Here is a 20,894-nt window from a genome sequence, read left to right as displayed (position 1 = left end):
TTATTTTATTTTATTTTATTTTGATGATTATTTAGGAGACATTTAAATGTCAAATTGTAATAGATAGTTTTTTTTCCTTTTGCCCAAGAAAAATGTATTTAGTTAGATAAATGTAATAGTCAGGTTATTATTTTTCAAATTCCTCCCTTAGATTGTAGTTAGGGTCCCAAATGTAATAGTTAGATTTTTATGTATATTTATTTGCTTCTGTGCTTGCATGTTTATGTATTTTTTCATCGCTTTCCTAGGGTTGAACTAAATTACTATTTTTCTCATGAATTTAGGTGAATTAGGATAGAAAAAAGAAAGTTGATTATGAGAGAAGGAAAAAAAATACATTTGCATTTCTTGCCCTCCAATCGCGCTTCCTTTATCATAAAAGTAATACCCAAAGAGATCAAAAAGATGGAAAAAAAATGGAGAATCAGTTAGGTAGGACAAGGTTGACAGTGCAATGTTCTTATGGTGCCAATTCCATTGGCAAAGTATTGGTACCAAGAAAAAAAAATACTTATTTTTGTTAACAATTTTAATGCTTGGGGCAAAATGCTGTCACCATCCATATTGCAGCATGTTGTGAAAAAGTGGATTCAACCAAGTACAACAAATGAAATCCAAAATCATGAAATTGAAGTCTACCTAAAAAAATTCCCTTCTTTGAAAATAAAACGTGAAGAGCTGCATAAACTCTAGAAAATGAAGTCTAAAAATATTAAGAGAAATAATCAAATTGAACAAGAAACACATAAAGGTCAAAACTTTTTAAAGGGGAAAATAAATGCTTTGTAAAAATTACAGATTCAGAAGTGAAGAGACCAACAACTTTAGTTCCAAATCCACCCTAAAAATGGGAGTGTTGTCAATAATTGAACACGTAACAAAGATAATAAATATAAAGTCAAATTCAAAATAACACAAAAAAGGAAAAATGGATGAACCCAATTTGATTTATAAATGTAAAATTAGCATCAGTTCACACAGTCAATGCTAAATGTCTGATTTCCTATTATAAGTAAACAAAAATAGACAAATAAATGAATAAATAATCATATTAGTGTTTAATATAATCATATCTCAATTACCTCATCCCATATAATTAATATTCTCTAATTTTATTTTTACGTAGATTAAAAAATGTTAGTTGATGTAGTTAAAGCAACTATTTATATTTAATAGTTTTCTTATATACCACTCATTTAACACTAGATGACTCATTCAAAATAGATGCTCATATTACTAATCATTCTTGGAACTTATTACTCTTTAGTTTTTCAATATAAGACTCAATCTCGTCAAAGTTACAAACTTGACTAAAATAAATAACAAAATGAAAATGTTGATAACAGTGTACATTGAATATCAGCATATTAATAAACTTACAAAATGAATACTTTTTGAAAAAGGAAATATACGTATAATTTGGGACAAATACAAAAAAAAAAAAGATCCTATCTCTATGGAACATATGAAAAAGTTAAAGATTGTCATGTTCTTAACCTTATTTCAATCCTATCTCCATTATTTAATTCCATATAATAAATCTTAACTATATAAATGAGAGAAGGACTATGCACAATAATTTTCATCCCTTATATATTTTGGTAATTTTGGTGTTTAATTGGATAAAAATTGAGATTCCAACCTAGGATAGTGGGGGAATTTTGTGGTATTATTCGTTGAGCAGAGTTACAAAGTGCTTTTGAGCGTGTACTATAATTGGCACATTGCTCTGTTTGGCCGGCAGCTATGTACACTATCATTGGCATGTTGCTCCATTTGGTGAAAGATAGAGCCATTAATATATCTCAAATTTTAAGTCAATTTTCACACATATTTTATATATTACAATTTACGACCTTCTTTCCTCGGTGGGTGGTAAGTAAGATGGCTTTGTTTGTTTGTTTATTTTTTCTTTTTTTCCCTCTTTGGATATCTATATCTATATGTAATGAGTTTAACATTTTAAAATGGGCATTAAATACTTCAGCATTCATCACAAGAGATTAATTAAAATTGAAAATTTTCAAAAACTAGAAAAATATCCATATTCTAGATTAACAAATCTCACTAAAATTAACCTAATATGAATAAAAATATGAAACACAATCTTCAATTTAGGAATCAAGATTTGTATATCTAATCAAATGCAAAAATAGTAAAATAACTTAAATCTTTTATATAGGAGTCATGATTCATGACTGCAAAATTCTCTTTGCTTTCCATATTATGGAAATATGATCTTGATAGTCGTTACTTAACACAACTTATACAAGGTTGTTGCTTATAAATTAATACTGCTGGAAAATGAAAAAAAAAAAACAATCTATGCCAAAATTTTTAATTATAAACTCTAAAAGAAAAGATTAATAATTCTAAAATAATAGATTTTGTCAACAAAACCTTATAGACATGCAAATCCTCGTGCCAACTCTCTCAATTGGTTTGCCTTAATACTGTCCCAACAATTCGCTAGAGTATTAGTTATAAAAAATTAAGGTGTGGTGGAAATAAAAACAAAGAATTTTTGTTTAAAAAGCAATTAAAAGAGAAAAAGAAAGAATGCAGCACAGAGAGTTTTTTTAAGATCAAATAATGAAGAGGGAGGGCAAGGTTGGATGGTAATCTGTATCTATATGTATTGGAAAGTGGGTTTTTAGGAACGAGTCTCTCAATGGCTTCCAAACTTCCCATTCTTTTTTCTAGATTTTTGTATTTATTTTAATACATAAAAAGTAGTAGGTTATAACCAACCCTATCACCAGTCAAATTTAAAATTTAAAACTTTCCCACTATCTACTTCATAAACCGTTTATAGTTTGTTATTTATACTTTAAATCCTTTTTACTTCTTAATTAAAGACAAATGTTCATTCGTTTGCTATTTTAATACAATTTTATATTTTTATAATTAAAAAATATTTATCGCTAAACTAATCCTATAACCACCCCTACAAATGAGCTTTGCAAATTACAATCACGTTTCAAAAAAATCACAAATGTACAACTAAATGTAAAGTTGAGGGCATAAAGTGCAACTAAATGTAAAGTTAAGGAGTTTACTATATTTAACCCTAAAAAAATCGCAAGAACAGAACAATTGTTTTTTTTCCCTTTAGGATGGCCGGACATCCATGTGCAGTGACCAAAAAATTTTCCTTTTCTTAATGAACATAAGATGGCCAATTTATTTATTTTTTAAAAATGAATAGGACTGTTTCATATCCCAAAAAAAAAACAAAAAAAGAAACAAACCCATGTTCCTCCATTGTTATGATTTTTTTCACCATTATTCTAAGAAATTTGCTAAATTGAGTTCTTTAGGGCAAAGAATGAGATGTGTGACCAGTTTTTTTTTTATTTTATTTGCGTGACCAGTTTATTGTTGACAAAAGTTTAAATTTTTTAAAAAGTATACAAAAATTAGGGGAGATAATATTAGGAGTTTATAGTAAATTTACCACACTTCTAGTGTGGTTTTCGCCTGTCCAATACCATGAAAGAATAGAATAAACCATTATCAATTATTACATGCTAAGTAGAATTCGGAAGCATACAACATGATCAAGAAACAGTAGAACCAATTAGGACTAGATTTTGACCCCCAAAAAAAAATAGGATTAGATGCCACTGGCACGTTGCCGTAACTTGCAATGCCAATTAAAATATTTAGGGCTTTTTTTTGGCAAGGAATTAGGACACTGTAAAGCTTATTTAGGCAAACTTTACCTCATCGGTGATTTGAGTATACTATCAAGTTATTGAGTATACTATCAAGTTATTGAGTATACTACAAATCCTATAATCATGCTCACATTTTCCCCACATTTCCCCCACGTTTTCCACTCCAATTAAGAGTCCTTCAATTTAAGAAATGTTTATCTCTTAACTAATCCTATAACCGCTCCTAAAAATCTTATAATCATGCTCACGTTTTTCCTACATTTCCCCCACTTTTTCATTCCAATTAACAGTCCTCCAATTTAAGAATTCCACTCCAATTAAAAGTCCTCCAAAACATAGCATCCTCATTCAACTTTCTTGCGTGCTCACTCCAATTAAGAGAACTTTCTTGCGTTTTTCCCAAGAACTTATTATTTCCTTCAACTTTTTTATGGTATCCATCTTAGCCCTTAACCTAATTTCACTATGGAACATGCCCGCCTACAAGCATTTCAACGATAGTTAAATTTCAAACTCGCAAGATTGCAAAGGAGGAAATATTTGTTTAGAAAACGAAACGTACACCGCAATGATTCCACACTGCAGTTCGAAAAGTTTCAATAACTTTGCGTTGACAAAAGAGAAATCTCACATCAAATTCGAACGACAAAATCCCAACTACACCGATTAAAATGTCGTTCGCATCAAATTAGAAATTCCGGTACTGTTTATTCTTTAAACATTTGCATTTCCATTGTTTTTTTAAATATTATTCCCAATAATGTAATATTTTCGATTGATTATTGCTGTTATTGTCTTTCGTCTTTAAATAGAAGTGAAATGTTAGGTAATATGTCATTATTTTAGACTAATTTTCTCATAATTTAATAACAACTTATTACGCAACAGTAAGCATAAAAATTTATTTTATGGTCAGAGCAATAGATGTCCATCACTGTTTTTATGTTATCTTTTTCTCTATGGCACAAGTATTGATATTTGACTTTTGATGGAACCAAATTCCCTCCAGATACAATAATGATGGAATTTAATATGAGAAATTTCTTACGATAAAAAATTTACATCTTCACTTAGTTTGAATTCTTGGAGTTTGATAGATATGTATAGTATTTGATATTGTCATGATGATAGTTTCCGTAACTTTAGGCCAAAAGAGTTAATGTTTCTTATCACAAAAAGATTGTCATTATCTGATTCTTTATCACTTTGGTCTGCATTGTAATGACGTGGTCGATACTATTATTAGGTAATTAATTTCATGCACTTTTAATTTCAATATATTTTTCTGTATTGTATATAACATTTTATTTGTCAAACAGGTACAATGTTAACATACAAATCAGAGATTCCAGTGGTAACATGCATCTTAATCTACAAGACAGACATGCACAATTCGTATTTGGTTGTGATGCTTCTTATCTCAGAGAATTACAAAGGATGGTAGAATTTCTTGATATATATTTATTTTTTATAATGCTATTTATAAACTATGTAAAAAAATACACTAATTTTGAATTTCGTATGTACTTAATTCTCAGGAAAATGGTGATAGATTGTTCAACCAACGAATCAATTCATGCAAAGATCGTGCATTTTCATTTGTAGTACGCACTCCACAAAATTCAACAGAATTAATTAAATCACCAATTTTGGCTTTCGTACTAAAAGTTGATTGGTGTGAAGAGTGTTCGCACTTTTATACAAGATTATCAAATCGAATGCATAATATTTGTAAGTATTTCATTTTAACAACATTTAATTACATTCATTTTTATTAATTTATCATTCATTTTCTAATATAAATTTCTATTATTTTTCAGGATCTATCTTCTGAAAAAGACAGTTCTTGAATGATATACACATTCTATCATATTTCAAACTAATGTTAGACAGATATTACATTTTAAATGTGTTGGTACAATTTTTTAACCTTTTTTTATTCACCATTTTATTTTCATTTTTTTCAATAATGTCAGCACCGTGCATAACACGGGTATTCACACTAGTGTGGGAGGAATTGTAAGTAGGTGATTCGAAATTCAAAAGCTCCTACTTATTAAAAAAAAAGATCAAATAATGGATAAATGCGTAGAAATGTTTTTTTAGCACAAATATGCATTAAAAGATTTTTTTTTGCAATTTCATTCTAGAAAATTGAAAGGTATTTTTTGACATTTGTCTAAGCGTTTCTTTTATTGTTTAACAAGTAGAAATGCAAATTTATTATGTATTGAAGATTTTGCCACATAATGTCTTAACACACTTTAGAAGAAAAATACCCTATTATGAAATTTGACAATGAAAATTAAACATATGACTCTAAATTAGAATAAAATTTAAATAAACATCACAAAACTTCCAAACACCTAAACAACCCAAAGATATTTTGTTCTAGTTATGCTTATCTTAAACATCACATCTTATATATTATACTAGTGAAAAAATACACCCTATGAGTGTGCAAATTAAAATATAAAATAAAGTTATTTTGTATTAAAACTAATGGAAGTTATTAGAAGCTTAATTTTTTGTATTGCAAAAAAAAAAATATATTACGGATTTTTTGTTGTTGCAAAAACTAGAAAAAAATAAGTTATTGAAAATTAAAATTGGGAAATTATTGGAAGTTGCTCAACTTTAATAGTTAATTTTAGCAAATCTTTACTTTTATGTGGGTAAATAAAAGATAACAAAAAAATTGTAACACCAAATCCATTCCACAGCCTCAAAACTCATGCTTTATATATAAAATGATGTATAGAGATATCAAGTTTACGGTAAGTGTGTGAGGCAAAGTTACCTAATAATTAACAAATACCATATGCCTAACGTCCATTCAAGTTTATCATAATTATCTTATTTATCACTCACCGTATCACCCACTATTTTAACAATGAGAAAACTTATGTATGACAATCAATCAACAACACTTGATTAATATTTGTGATATAATTCATTTGTACTTTTCCCTTCTCTTTGTGTTTGGTTTTTACAAATATTAATTTCCTTTATCTCAATAAATCCCAAATTTTCAAAAAAAAAATTAAAAACCTCTAAAAAAAAATCAATCAATAACATACAAAATCAAATTCAACGAGAACAATTTTCCAAAATCCTATGGAGAATTTTTATAAACAAAACGTAACAAAAACTTTTCCACTTTTGCCCACTAAATAAAGTAGAATATACAAAGCAAAATATACAAACCCAAAATGAAAAGCTCAAAAAAAAAAAGAAAGAAAAATTAAAAGAAAAAAGGAAAAATAAAAATTCTGCACGTGCTTCTCATGTAGTTCTATGAATGAATATCTCTTCAGACTCGTACTGATACTAAAACACTCTTCTCTACTCTCTCTCTCTAGATCTTCCCCAATTTCTCAAAATTTTTTTTCTCAGATCTTCCAAATAATTAATACCCTAATACCCAAAATTCGTTGTGATTTTCCCCCAATCATCACTGGCCGGCCCGAAATTGCCAATCAAATTGAAGTACCTGGGCTGGAATTGTCCGAAATTTCCGAGATTTTTGATCGAAGATTGTTGTTAGGGTTTGATAAAGCAAATTCAAGCTGGAGCAGTTGAAGACTATCGGGCGGGAGCTCGCAATGGGCTCCCAAGGAGGATTCGGGCAATCGAAGGAGTTTCTTGACCTAATTAAATCGATTGGAGAAGCTCGATCCAAGGCAGAAGAGGATAGGATCGTTCTTCATGAAATTGAGACGCTGAAACGGAGAATTACGGAGCCGGACATTCCGAAGAGGAAGATGAAGGAGTATATTATAAGGCTTGTTTATGTTGAGATGCTTGGGCACGATGCTTCTTTTGGGTATATTCATGCGGTGAAGATGACTCATGATGATAATATTCATCTGAAGAGGACTGGGTATTTGGCGGTGACGCTGTTTCTAAATGAGGATCATGATTTGATTATTTTGATTGTGAATACTATACAGAAGGACTTGAAATCGGATAACTATTTGGTGGTTTGTGCGGCTTTGAATGTGGTTTGTAAGTTGATTAATGAGGAGACTATTCCAGCTGTGCTGCCGCAGGTTGTGGAGTTGTTGGGGCATCAGAAAGAAGCTGTCAGGAAGAAGGCTGTTATGGCATTACACCGTTTTTATCAGCGCGCTCCCTCTTCTGTCAATCATCTCATATCTAATTTCAGAAAGGTGCACTGAAGTTTCAAACTTGTATATATTGTTAATGTAGGTAAAAAATCAGAGTGAAGATCCCTGGTTTGTTGTTGACTGGAGAGTAGTAATCAGTTGAGAAGCTGTTGGCAATTTTAATATAAAAACATTTACCATGTTAATGTGCAAAGTGAGTAACTTTTTAAGGATCTGAGTTAGAACTCCTATCATAAGTAAGACAAAACAATCCACTCATCCATGAGCCCATGGTGATAAATGTCGTGCTTTCTCAATGTGGATTGATAATAAGGGTATTTAGGTGGGACAAGAGGGATTCAACATTTTGATTTTGGTAATACTTCTGAAGTGGCCCTTTTTGAGAATGTAGATTGTTAGTGTAAAATTTCAAGAAATGTGTTCATATAGTATTTAATTCTGGTAGCGCATTAGTGGCCTTTGTAAGTTCCTGTGTTGTTGTACATTATTGATTGGGTATAGCAGTTTTCGAGTGGAAGAGTTTTTAGAATGTAGGTACTCTTTTTGGCCGGAGTAAATATAATATGGGAGGCATTGGAATGGAAAACAGTGGGGGCAGGAGATCTGAGTGCAACATAGACCTTGTTTTGTTATTAAAGTATGGTAACTTTCTATAACACACATTGTATGTAAACGCTGTGCCAGTATGTGGTAACTTCTAGAAAGTACTTGGTGTGTTTTTTGATATCAAATACTTCTTTATGGAGAACGACTTACTATTCTTCTAGGATGTTGAATTTTTCTTTTTTTTTTTTTTTTTTGTGAGGGATGCAACATAGGATGAACTTAGGATTCAGAAAGGTACATCATTTGTTAATAGAGTCAATGAAGTTGGACATCAATATTCTATAGCTCTTTAATGTGTTGGTAGGAATGGCAGCATAACCTCCACATGCAAATTTTGCTAGTTTTGTTTTGTAATTTATATCCATTCTGTGTGCTATGTGTATATATTCTGCTTTATGAGGAGAAAATCTCTTTCCTGTAAGTTAGAATTGTTTACAGTGCAATGAGTTTGAGATGTGAGGGAATCTTATGTCAACATGCCTTGCCTAGTGGTTAACCACTAGGGTACGTGTATGATACATAACTTTGAATGAAACTTTATAATTTTTGATGGTTTGTGTACAGCACTGTGCTTACTTAGTAACTTACATGAATAAGTAGAAATTTTGCAATGCTATTTTGCTTCAGCTCTTCTGAAAATGCTTAGAAAAGAGTAAGAAGTTTCTATTGAAAGTATGTTTGTGCTTTTCAACTTAAAAGCAAGCTTAAAACCAAAGTCAAACTCAAAACTAGAGCACCTTAAACAACTGTTTTTAGGTTGGAGAAGGCTTTAACTTGTATAGTTTAAGCACTTAATAGTTGGGTTTGAGATGGTATAGATTATTTCTTGCTTACATTAAAAAATATTTTCGAGTATTTCTCTTATTCAAGCGAAATGGTTACTATAATTTTTTGGATATATGGAGTTCCAGATCGATATATAATTTCTTAGTATATATGCAATTGTAGGTGAGAAATCAAATTATCATTGTTTATAGAACTAACAAATTTTTCTTCGTTTCTATGTTAATTTTGCAGAGGCTATGTGATAATGATCCTGGAGTTATGGGTGCAACTCTTTGCCCTCTCTATGATCTAATAACAATTGATGTTAATGCCTACAAGGATTTAGTGGCCAGTTTTGCGAGTATTCTTAAACAAGTAGCTGAACGTCGACTGCCAAAAAGTTATGATTACCATCAGATGCCAGCTCCTTTTATTCAGGTTGGTTGACATGGCTTGAAGCAAATAAAGATTTTTCTCAATGGTCTCTTCCAAATCTTAGTTACATGCTTGACTGGAGATGATTATTTCTTCCTTAAGCTTTTGGTTGTAGCTTGTTGAATTCTTCTTTAATATTTTCTTAACTGGCTTAACTTGTAACAATACAACCTTGCAGTATTCATACTTTAAGGGCTTAATTAGAATATCAGATTAGGTGGGATTACACTGGATTGTTTCATTTTACTTAAAACCTTTGTCTTGATGAGTCTGATCCAATAATCTAGATGGGATAAAGTCATCCTGTGGGGATACATAATCCTTAGCCTAGCCCTGGGTAGGGATAAAAATTAAAGTGGCTCGCCTACCCCTCAAATGCCTTTACTAACTGCCAAATTCTCTTGTAACGCATCTTGCATATGGATATCAACCTCTGTTGTTTGTTATTGAACCAAGGACTTGATGAGTGTAAATAGGTCTATCAATCCTGGGATAGCGAACACCACCTAATCGCGTCCACCTACCGTTAAAGTGCTTCTAATGTTTAGCCTTTAGAATAATCCTGAATAGTTAATGGAGAGAGATTAAAAATTTAGGAAGCAGGAAGGTTACCTGTCTGTTTTCACCAACTTGCAATTAACTGGGTTTTGACCCCCTTATCCTTCATGAGTGGAGGTTCATATATGCCCCTGTTTCATTGAAACAAAGAATTGCTTCTTTCTGTGTCTGTACATCCATCTCTTGACTACGGGAGCATGCCAGACAATTAGTTTGGTCCTTAAGGGATCAATGAAAGAAACATGTTTAAAACTTCACAAGAAGGCAATCACCATAGCGCATTCTTTTGTCTCATAGTCATAGTTGACACTTAACCAGCTACATAAAGGAAGACACAAATTAAGAAAGAAATGACAAGAAGAGTACAAATCTTATCTCGAAATCAAAAGAGAGAGGTATGGATGTGGACTGGCAGCACCTACAAGAGGAATGATTTTTCTGCGACTATTGTACACAAGGTACAGAATAGCTCATTCCCACATTGTTTCCCTTGTAACTGTCTGACTTTCTTCCTAGAAAGATTTGGCTTTTGGAGGCTTGTGTCTTGACTTTCTCCCTTGTACATTAAACTCAAATTCTTATTGGCCTCTTTCTTGTGAAATAAAAAAGCGAATTCTTGAGTATTATATGCATGCATCTTATTTATATATATGTGTGCTTACATCTGTGTATGCATTCACATTATGAATGTTGTTTTGGTATAAGAGGAGGATTGCCTCTTTAGTACATCTAACAATTGGACAGGTGAGCTGCTGGAGTTCACCTTGAGAGAGTGGATGTCGAAAAACTTTTTCAGGATCCTAGAGTAATGATCTGATTTAGCATGAAGTACAATTTCTGGATTAATTGAATTGGAGAGTTCTTTAGTTAGAATATGTCCACACATACGATTATGGAATAGGGCGCTGCAATAATAGATGTTGTCATTTAGAGAGGATCATTTTCTAAGGACCTTAACCTGTACCCCAGATAAGAAAAAAAATTCTTCATTCATTTAACATGACATTACTAACTATTACAACCATATAAACCAGAAGAATCAAAGCCAAGGCTTCATGGGATGTAACTAAGCTTAATATCTGAGGAAAGTAGTAGTTGAAGTTTGACTTGAAGGCTCTTAATACATACTCCAATGAGAAACCCTGGTTATAGGTTTTTTCCATTTAAACCATGTTTTAGTGCTTATAGTAATTGTGTAAAGTATCTTACATGGTGATGCTAAAGCATTTTCTATTGTCGTTTATTGATCATGCCTTTAAATTTTCCATGCAGATCAAACTATTGAAGATACTAGCTTTACTGGGTAGTGGTGACAAGAAGGCCAGTGAGCAAATGTATACTATCGTAGGTGACATAATGAGAAAGTGTGATTCAACAAGTAATATAGGAAATGCTGTTCTTTATGAGTGCATATGCTGTATTTCTTCCATACATCCAAACCCCAAACTTCTAGAATCTGCAGCTGATGCTATTGCCAAGTTTTTGAAGGTTCGTCTTTGCTGCTTTTTCTGTTTTTTCCTTTCAGTTTGATATATCCATGTGTTATGAATTCTGTTGTGCGTTCCTTATTTCTGAATTCTTATTTGGTGAACAGAGTGATAGTCACAACCTGAAATATCTGGGCATTGATGCTCTTGGTAGATTGATAAAGTTAAGTCCAGAAATTGCTGAACAACACCAACTTGCTGTCATCGATTGTTTAGAGGTGAAGGATGCTGTCTTCTCATCATTGTGAATTAATAATGCTACACTTATTTTAGTACTATCATGGAGACTTTGGTGCTATGCAAAATGCTTAATGTTTCCTATGCCATTTTTATTGGCATTGTCCTTTATCTTGCATTTTTTTTACTTCTGTTGGTGGAAGTGTTTCCTGGTACTCTATACTCTGGGAACTGAAACTGGGACGTGCAGACTAATATTTTTTTTCTTTGCTGATTCATGATGTGTATGGATTTCATAGCATGAATGCTTGGATAATAGTGTCTATTTCACGTTTTAGGATGATCTTCAACTAAGTAGTCTATGAAGTAGCCAGTTATTAATGAATTTTGTATAGTGGTTCTGATGTCTGGAATCATATACATATGAACTTGAATCATTGTTCACTTATAGGGAATCCCCATATTATTTTCTTTCTGCGCAATTATGGGGGAAAAATGAGTAGCTAAAGTTGTTCTTTCATCTATTTCTGGTGAATGAAGATATAATGGAGGTTGTAATCTTTTTGCCTTGTTGTTGATTGAGCCTCAAATAGAGTATTTTTTTTTGCTAATAAAATGGTAGGCTTTCTGCCTCTTCTATATAGCTATTGGTCATTCAGAAATTTGTGTTCGACAGCTGTAGCAGATTGACTGTTTTAGCTTACATGCCATATCATCCAAGTGATCTTTTCTCTTCTCTATTGCAAAGTTAGAAAAGAATGATTTGCTTTGTTGCACCGATCTTCACCTATGATGCTATCTAAGTATAGTCTGATAGCAAATAGTTCTTATTTTTTGGTTCAACAACACTCTAGTTCATTGTGTTTAATAAGCCCTTCTGGAATTGTGCAATGAGCCGCTTTGCATGTGTATTTGTTACCTATTATGTGCTGGAAAACATACTTTGGATGAGGTTTGGCCTTTTGATCATCAGGTTTTTGCTGTTAAGCAATCTGGCAATGCTGGTATCTTTGTATTTTCAGCTATGTTTCACAGCTTTTACCCCTTGGTCATAACCAATCCACCAAATAAACAATTCAAAAAATAAAGCACATGGACCCTTTCATCTTGAAATAATATCTACCTATTTGTGTACTTCAACATTGTTCAGGATCCTTTGAGTGTTTTTTCCACGTCAATATTTTCTTTTAGGAAGACCGGAAATGCATATCTGGAAGATGAAATTCTTTTTAAATCGTGAATTATGAAAGGTAAAGAAAGCATATTTTCCTTACAAATCTCTCTCTCTCTCTCTCTCTCTGCTGAATGAATTAGAATTAGAATGTTGAACCAAAACCTAGAATGCAAGAGAACACAAAACTCAATATCAAAGCAATGTTTGAGCTCAAAATTAGGTTCATGTTTCATACCTGCAGTTTTCTTTGTATGATGTGGCAATGGACTTTGCTGCCTTCATCCAGTGTAACTCTCTTACTGAGGTAGACATAGTTGAAGTAGCTAGCAATTTTGAAGTCAAATTTGAAGGCTATGAGGTCATCATCTTGAATGAGATTGAGATTTTTGCTGCTGCCTTGAAGAACTTTTTTTGCCCTCTACCTGAGTGATATAAAAGTTACGCTTCTCTAGATTACACTTAATTTAGAATAAGTATCAGCCTTGTTCTCGTTTGCTTTAGATTTTACAAGATGCAATTATGGAAAGTGATTATAGAGAATAATCAGAATCAGTAAAAGCTACCCTTTTGGGTGATTATGGATTTTAACTTTTTTGGTTATTAAAAAAGCTATAATCTGAATACAAAAGAAATGAGAACATCTCAAAACTGATTAATCATAATAAAAATCTATTAGCAGCTAAAATAATCAACTGAGAACGAGCCTATCATATGCTCTGGTAAATGCTCATTTTAAGAATTTCATAGTAGTTTAGTTTCTTTTACTTTCTGAATGGATATAACTAGAATTTTGTTACTCTTTAAATGCTTTTCTCCCTCCCCCCTTCTTTTGAGAGGGAGTGGCCAAACTCTGCTGCACAATCGAGTTGTATTGCTTAATTAATTTTTTATGACATATCATTTGTCATCATTTTAAACTGTGACGTCGTCGTTATACAGGACCCCGATGATACCCTTAAGCGGAAGACGTTTGAGCTGCTATATAAAATGACAAAATCTTCAAATGTGGAAGTGATTGTGGACCGTATGATTGATTACATGATAAACATCAATGATAGCCATAATAAGACTGAAATTGCATCCAGGTGCGTTGAACTTGCTGAGCAATTTGCACCAAGCAACCAGTGGTTTATCCAGGTAAATTCGATCCTTACTTTCCCATTTTCTTGAGTTTGATTTTGCAATAGAAATATACAACTTTTCGAATTCTGTGCTTATCTTGGTGTTCTTACTTTTCAGACAATGAATAGAGTCTTTGAACATGCTGGTGATCTAGTAAACCCTAAAGTGGCTCATAATTTGATGCGCTTGATTGCTGAGGGTTTCGGTGAGGAAGATGATACTGCAGATAGTCAGTTGAGATCCTCCGCAGTAAGTTCTCCTCGGCAAAGATAATTTGGCTGAATCCTGCTTTTGAGATTACCTTGCTATTTTGGAACTATGTGTTGGTTGATGTTCTTTCCATATGAATTTGGATGTTTACTGAATTTGGACAAGTAAGTTTGTGCTGGCTTATTATTTGGAAGTGAACAGAATCATGATGGGGAACTGAACATGGTGTATTTTGTTACTTTTGTGAATGCATGTACTTGTCTTGAACTATTTTCTGGACTGTGTATAGATGGCACATGGACTGGACTACTGTATGCCTGCAGATAAAATAAGTTATGTTGACATCATTAACTAAGATGCTGTGGGGGCGGCGGGGAAAGGGTTGTTCTATTATCAAGTGATGCATAGTTGTGAACCATGTGTGCAGATTGGAAGATCCTATCAGTCCGTACATTTGCATCTAGAAGTGTTCACACTTTTTGTTTGGTCTTTTCCTCTATACCTTAGTTGGATGGGCAATTACACTTGGTGCAATATTTTTCCTGCCATTGCGAGATCTTAAAGATTTGATAGATGAATCAGTTTGAATTGTCCATTCTAGCAGCGACCAATTGAATTGTAATTAGGGTGATTTCTTATTTCTATCTCCATTTAAAATCATTTTTGTTGTATGCCTAAGAGTGGGAAAAGTCCTAATTGAGGTTTCCAATACTGTCTCAAAATTTTCTGAAGAGAAGATTTTACATTAGTGTTGCTTGCTAATTCATAATGCTCTTTATAGGTTCTATACTTAAGAGTTCTCTCTAATTTCTGAATTGTTAGCCTTTCTACTTCGAATGGCATTATATATTAATTACAGAAAGTATTACCTAAGGAAATTTTGGCTTGCCCACAAAAGTTACCCAAAGAATGATGAATATCTGAATAAGTTGACTAGTCAACACAACACATGAAATAAGAAATAAGGTGAATATAATTGGCAGTCACAAGCTTAGCTTAAATTAAGCCTGTGATGCCTGCTAAAAACCATCTTGCCTTTGCAAACTGGATAGAGGCATTAAAAATATTCCTGTCTGATTAAGTCTGTTTTGTTTTCTTTGCGTGTTACTCAAAAAAAAAAATATTCTGTGTCTGCACTTATTTTTAGACTTTTCTCTGATAATTTGTGGAGTTTGTAACTTGGTTTTATTATTAAATAGAATTTTCTATACAGGATATGGTGTTTGTTAATTACTCTTAAGAATAGAGGCAATGAAATATATCTCTGTGACTGCAGTCCTTATTTAATATGTTTTTCCTCGACATAGTTTGCTGTTCTTCATGCTAGGCACTAATGGAGTGCTAAATGTTTCCTAAAATCTCTTTGGTGCTTTGTTTTTTGGTAGTCTGTTGTGTGTTAGTAAGGCTCATTCATTAACAGGAGATGTTCTTGGACTATCTCTGGGGATCTTGTGCATATTTATCTGAGGATCCCTATGGTGTGGATCTCTATCTCTGCTATTGTTTTGTAACTTTATGCATTGAATTATTTTTATCTTTATTTATAATATTACGCTGCATTGCTGATCGCTGGATGAATTTGTAATTCAAGGTCAATGTTCAGGAATTGTTTCTTTTGACTCTCGGCTGAGCTTTTATGCTTAATTTACTAATTTTGTCTGAAATAGAGAACGATGTTTTAGTCAGCACTTATGATATTACACTTTTTCTTTAAATGAAAAATGAGTCAGCTTTTTCTTGGACTGCAGGTAGAATCATATCTGCGCATTGTTGTGGAGCCAAAGCTTCCTTCAACATTTCTCCAAGTAAGTTTTCCAATATTTTAGTTTGACTTTCTTCTTGTTTTATGCATCTTGCAGTGACCAGCATGCAAATTTCTTTCTGCTTTTCATCTCCTGAGGTCCATGTTACAGGTCATTTGTTGGGTTTTGGGAGAATATGGAACTGCAGATGGAAAGTATTCTGCCTCCTATATAACTGGTAAATTATGTGATGTGGCTGAGGCATACTCAACTGATGACACCGTCAAGGTATAAACCACTTTTACCTTCTTTACTGACTGTTTGGGTCTCGAGTAGTTGGACAAGTTACATTTGTCTTATCTGTCCATGTTGGTGTATTTCTATTTGGAGTGATTTTTTTTTTTGGGGGGGGGGGGGGGGTTGGTGGGAGCCTGCTATTGTTTGATTGATTATGGTACATGCTTTTGAGCTGATTTGTGGCCTAAGTTATCCTGCTTGAGAGTTTAATAGGTTTGCCTATACATAAAAAATGTATACACGCATAGACTGATGAGCTTGACAAGTGAACCTGGTTTTCCCTCTGCTTCATCAAAAACACATAAACACAGAGACTCTGATGTCAAAGTATCATATAAGACTGTCATAGGGATTTCTTGGATTGAAGTGTTCCTTAGATATAGGTTGGTTGATATTTTTACTGGATATTGTGCAAAGAAGGATTTGTCAACAAATTCCCAACAGGTGGTTGGAGTGGTTGCTTGTTCAAAATTGAAATAGAATTTAACAATCAATTGGCTGTTTATAATTTGGAAAAAACTGAAAAACTGGTTGAACGAATTTTGTTTGTACTTCGGATTTCAATAAATTGGAATCTGGTAAAATCAAAATAGATCCAGTCTCTAATATTTGGTAAAACAGTTTGGGCGTGGAAACTAAAGTTAGATGCATGAATTCCCGTTAACCGGTTGAATTTCAGATTTGTATTATATACTTGTATATATTAATACATATACAAATTACTAAGTAATAACTACTGAATATCAGGTGCTAGTAAACTATTAAGGGACTGAATAACTTTACTAAATGCTAACTGTTCTTTAGAAAATTGCAGATATTCTGGAGTTTTACTTATTTACTGAAATCCAATTATTGGTCTCCAATTTACCAAAATAAAGGTTTGGTAATTGGATGTTGGCCTTGCACCCCAAATTAAAGGAAAAAAGAAAAAAAGGAAAGTGAATTACCGATTACTGGCTGATGAACACACTTTTGAAAGCTCTAAGAATGTAGTATTCCACTATAATATCCTTGAAAACCATCCATTAAAGATCTTGATTAAAGCTTCTGCCTGTATTCAAAGACGAGTAAAGATTCATAAAGCAGAGATGAAGATACTAGATGTGCACTTTTTTAAGTTGAACTTGACCTGCTTGATTTCCACAAATGGAACACACACATGCTTGACCTATTCTTGCATTATGAATGCATAGTCTGTGGATCATGTATACTGCAGTTATATGCCCGTAAAAGTTAGGCTTTCTAGATGTTCTGATCATGGAGATTATTCATTCAGACATCTGAAGTTTAGTTGATTCCTATCCATAGAGTTTTGATGTTTTCCTTTACTGTGTAGGCATATGCAATATCCGCATTGATGAAAATATACTCATTCGAAATAGCAGCTGGGAGAAAAGTGGACGTGCTTCCTGAGGTGGGTAAACTGAGACAAATTCTCTTCCTTTTGCTTAAACATAACTATATCCTATGCTGCACTATAATATGTATGAGCTTTATGTAGTATTCAGCCTCTTCTCTCCACCTCTCTCTCTCTCTCTCTCTCTCTCTGAGCCAAATGAATGATGGCGAGATTAAGAACAAATTTTAGCCATCAATCTGTATGTCTTGAGAAATGATTAGCTGGCAATACCGCATTCCAACATTTGAACTGCAGTAGGTCATCAGGATTCTAGATGAAAATCAGTATTTATATGTAGTGATTGCAGTAAATGAGACTTTTGTCCATCCTCATCTTGGTATCTTGGGATTTGTTTTTGGTTCAAACTTCAGATTGATAGACCTACCCTGTCACTGACAGAGCAAGCTGCTTTGATGTGGCCGCATCATTGTTTGGTTTAGGCGATGATTCTTTATGGCCTGACTGGTGAATTTCTTTGCTTACTGCAGTGCCAGTCCTTCATTGAAGAACTACTAGCATCCCACTCAACGGACCTCCAGCAGCGTGCTTATGAACTTCAAGCAATCCTTGGTTTAGATGCTAATGTGGCTACCAACATCATGCCAATGGATGCAAGTTGTGAAGACATCGAGGTATCAGATTTTGTAGAGAATACATAGCTAGTTGTTGCTGCTCAGCTTGGCAGTGCTCTTTGCAACTTTAAACACCCATGAATTCTTGTGCAGATTGATAGAAGCCTTTCATTTCTCAACGGTTATGTTCAGCAGTCAATAGAAAAGGGGGCCCAGCCTTATATTCCTGAAAGTGAACGGTCTGGAATGACAGATGTCAGCAGTTTCAGAAGCCAAGAACTGCATGAGGTCTCATCACATGCCCTTAGGTTTGAGGCATATGAGCTTCCTAAACCAGTGATGCCATCCAGAGTTTCTCCAATTGAGCAATCATCATCAAATGAACTTGTACCTGCACCTGAGCCATCTTATCATGCAGAGATGCACCAGGTTGCTTCGTCTGTGCCATCTGTATCTGACCCTGGGTCATTAGAACTAAAGCTAAAACTTGATGGGGTCCAAAGGAAGTGGGGTAGGCCAACTTACTCTTCTGCTGCACCGTCTACTTCAAATGCTGATATCCCTAAGATTCAAAATGGAGCTCCTCAGCTTGATGCGGTTAGTAGTTCAAGCTCAAAAGCTGTGTCTTATGATTCAAGGAGGCAGCAAGTAGAAATATCTGCTGAAAAGCAAAAACTTGCTGCTTCACTTTTTGGTGGTACATCAAAGTCCCACAAAAGACAATCTTCTGGCAGCCAGAAGGTTCCAAAGACTAACATTCCTGCTGCAGAAAAATCTCATGTGGCTAAGAATGCAACTTCAGACACTGCTGTGTTAGAGAGAACTCCCCAGCCGCCTCCAGACTTGCTTGATTTGGATGAATCCGCTGTTTCTAGTAGTGCACAATCTGTGGATCCTTTCAAGCAATTGGAAGGTCTCCTTGACCTAAACCAAGACACTTCCACTTTGACTACTAGTGATGCTAGTGCTAGCGGAGCACCAGATGTTATGTCTTTATATGGGGAAACAACCCTGAATGTGCAAAGTGGTGGTGTTCCAAACCTACTTCCTGCCGGTAGAGATGAGGCCAATCTCCTTTCTGGACTTGCAGGTACACCTAACAGAAATGGTCATGGAGAAAATACGGTTACAAACCCAACTCAGCAATTAAACAAGGGACCTAATGCTAAAGAATCACTGGAGAAGGATGCGCTGGTCAGGCAACTAGGTGTAACACCAACAGGTCAGAATCCCAACTTGTTCAGAGATTTGCTGGGCTAAGTATCTGGAGGCTGATGTATCTGTTATAGCATGTATCATTGTTCTTCGAGAACAATTGTTGTATGATTACGGCTTTGGATCTCCATGCGGTTGGGCTAATCTACAGGGATCTCAAATAACGTGCCGAATCTGTTGGGCTTCTACACTGGAGTGGGTCAAAGGCCTGTCGGGGAATAAAACTGGGTATAGTCGGTGTATCAATCACAGGAACAGTAGAGCTTTTGTAGATTAAATTTGAGAGTTACGAGAGTTGTTGAACCATTCGTCAGGCTTTTATTTGTGCATGTTTTTCAGCTTAAGCTTTCCTGGAACAAATTGAGGACTAAGAGCAGCATGCATTTTTTATGCTCCACATGCTTATTTTGATGTATTCATGACGATCCTTTTATGACTCTTTGTGCTTGGAAACCATTTTTGTGCCAATTCCATTGTATACCCTTTGTAGAGCCAATTAACTCATTGTATCCCCTTTGCAGAGCCAATTAACTCGGATTTTTGATACTGTATTAGAACTTCTATGTTAAGTGAAATCATTGTTTTCCTGACTAGACCATGGTTGTCATCGCTTGTCATCTGAAACTTTACGCTAGAACATGAAATGCCATAACTACTACTAATCTCAACTGCCTAAGCCGATTATTGGTTTATTGCAGCACTTATTCATACATATTTGTCTGAAGGCTAAAATTCATCCATTGGACTTTTTCATCTGTGGAACTACAGGTAAATACGCGGCCAAATCTCTTGTTTCAACCCTCAAAAATTTCCATTTTTCCAAACATTTCTTGCAACCAAAGCATCTTTGAAGCAAAAGTAGACCAGATGGAAATTGCAGGCCCTTGATCAAGCGGAAGTATGAAATCTTTACCTATATAAAACTCTTCTCGCAGTCCCCTCGCGGTATGGAGGAGCTCATAGAGCTTAGGCAAGGAGGTTTCTGATGCCTCGGCGGTTGTCATTGGCAGAACTAGGGTGGCGGAGAGGTCCCCTCCCCTGCAAAGTTTTGGAAAATTAAGTTTTTCTCCCTTGAAAAGTTGAAATGTTTAAAAAAATTTGTGTAAATTTGCCCTCACAAAAAATTAAAAATATTTTAAGTTATATGCTTGAGTTTTAGTTGAATTAGAGTTTGCTCCCTCAAAAGAAATTTTCTGGTTCCTCCTATAGTGGTTTGTCAAGCAACTACCTTTGCTGTTAGGTTTGTATTAACACTCTGGATGAGAGATATTCTGGTGGGAGGTGACACCATTTATCGAATAAAATCAGGCCACTTCGAATTTGGA

At 34.0% G+C, this 20,894-nt stretch overlaps 1 protein-coding gene across 1 annotated transcript; it reads left to right on the top strand.

Annotated features, from left to right (window-relative positions):
• The first annotated feature begins 7,032 nt into the window (after positions 1-7,032).
• On the top strand, positions 7,033-20,065 carry LOC113703645 (AP-4 complex subunit epsilon-like). Its single transcript, XM_027225080.2, has 11 exons — positions 7,033-7,852; positions 9,434-9,619; positions 11,447-11,662; positions 11,769-11,879; positions 13,952-14,149; positions 14,252-14,383; positions 16,093-16,149; positions 16,258-16,374; positions 17,720-17,797; positions 18,271-18,414; positions 18,508-20,065. Exons 1-11 carry the CDS (start codon positions 7,286-7,288, stop codon positions 19,612-19,614), a joined length of 2,913 nt encoding a protein of 970 aa, XP_027080881.2. The 5' UTR covers positions 7,033-7,285; the 3' UTR covers positions 19,615-20,065.
• The last annotated feature ends 829 nt before the right edge of the window (positions 20,066-20,894 follow it).

This window comes from Coffea arabica, chromosome 8e (assembly GCF_036785885.1).
Source record: "Coffea arabica cultivar ET-39 chromosome 8e, Coffea Arabica ET-39 HiFi, whole genome shotgun sequence".
Classification (NCBI taxonomy): Eukaryota; Viridiplantae; Streptophyta; class Magnoliopsida; order Gentianales; family Rubiaceae; genus Coffea; species Coffea arabica.
Note: the sequence above shows the minus strand (reverse complement) of the source record. Positions and strands in the feature narration are given on the sequence as shown.

Excerpts from the sequence above, each read along its gene's own strand:
- LOC113703645 (XM_027225080.2), top strand. The coding sequence starts at position 7,286 with ATGGGCTCCCAAGGAGGATTCGGGCAATCGAAGGAGTTTCTTGACCTA. Across the intron at positions 7,853-9,433 it reads TCATATCTAATTTCAGAAAG|AGGCTATGTGATAATGATCC; the intron begins GTGCACTGAAGT and ends TTAATTTTGCAG. Across the intron at positions 16,150-16,257 it reads TTCCTTCAACATTTCTCCAA|GTCATTTGTTGGGTTTTGGG; the intron begins GTAAGTTTTCCA and ends TCCATGTTACAG.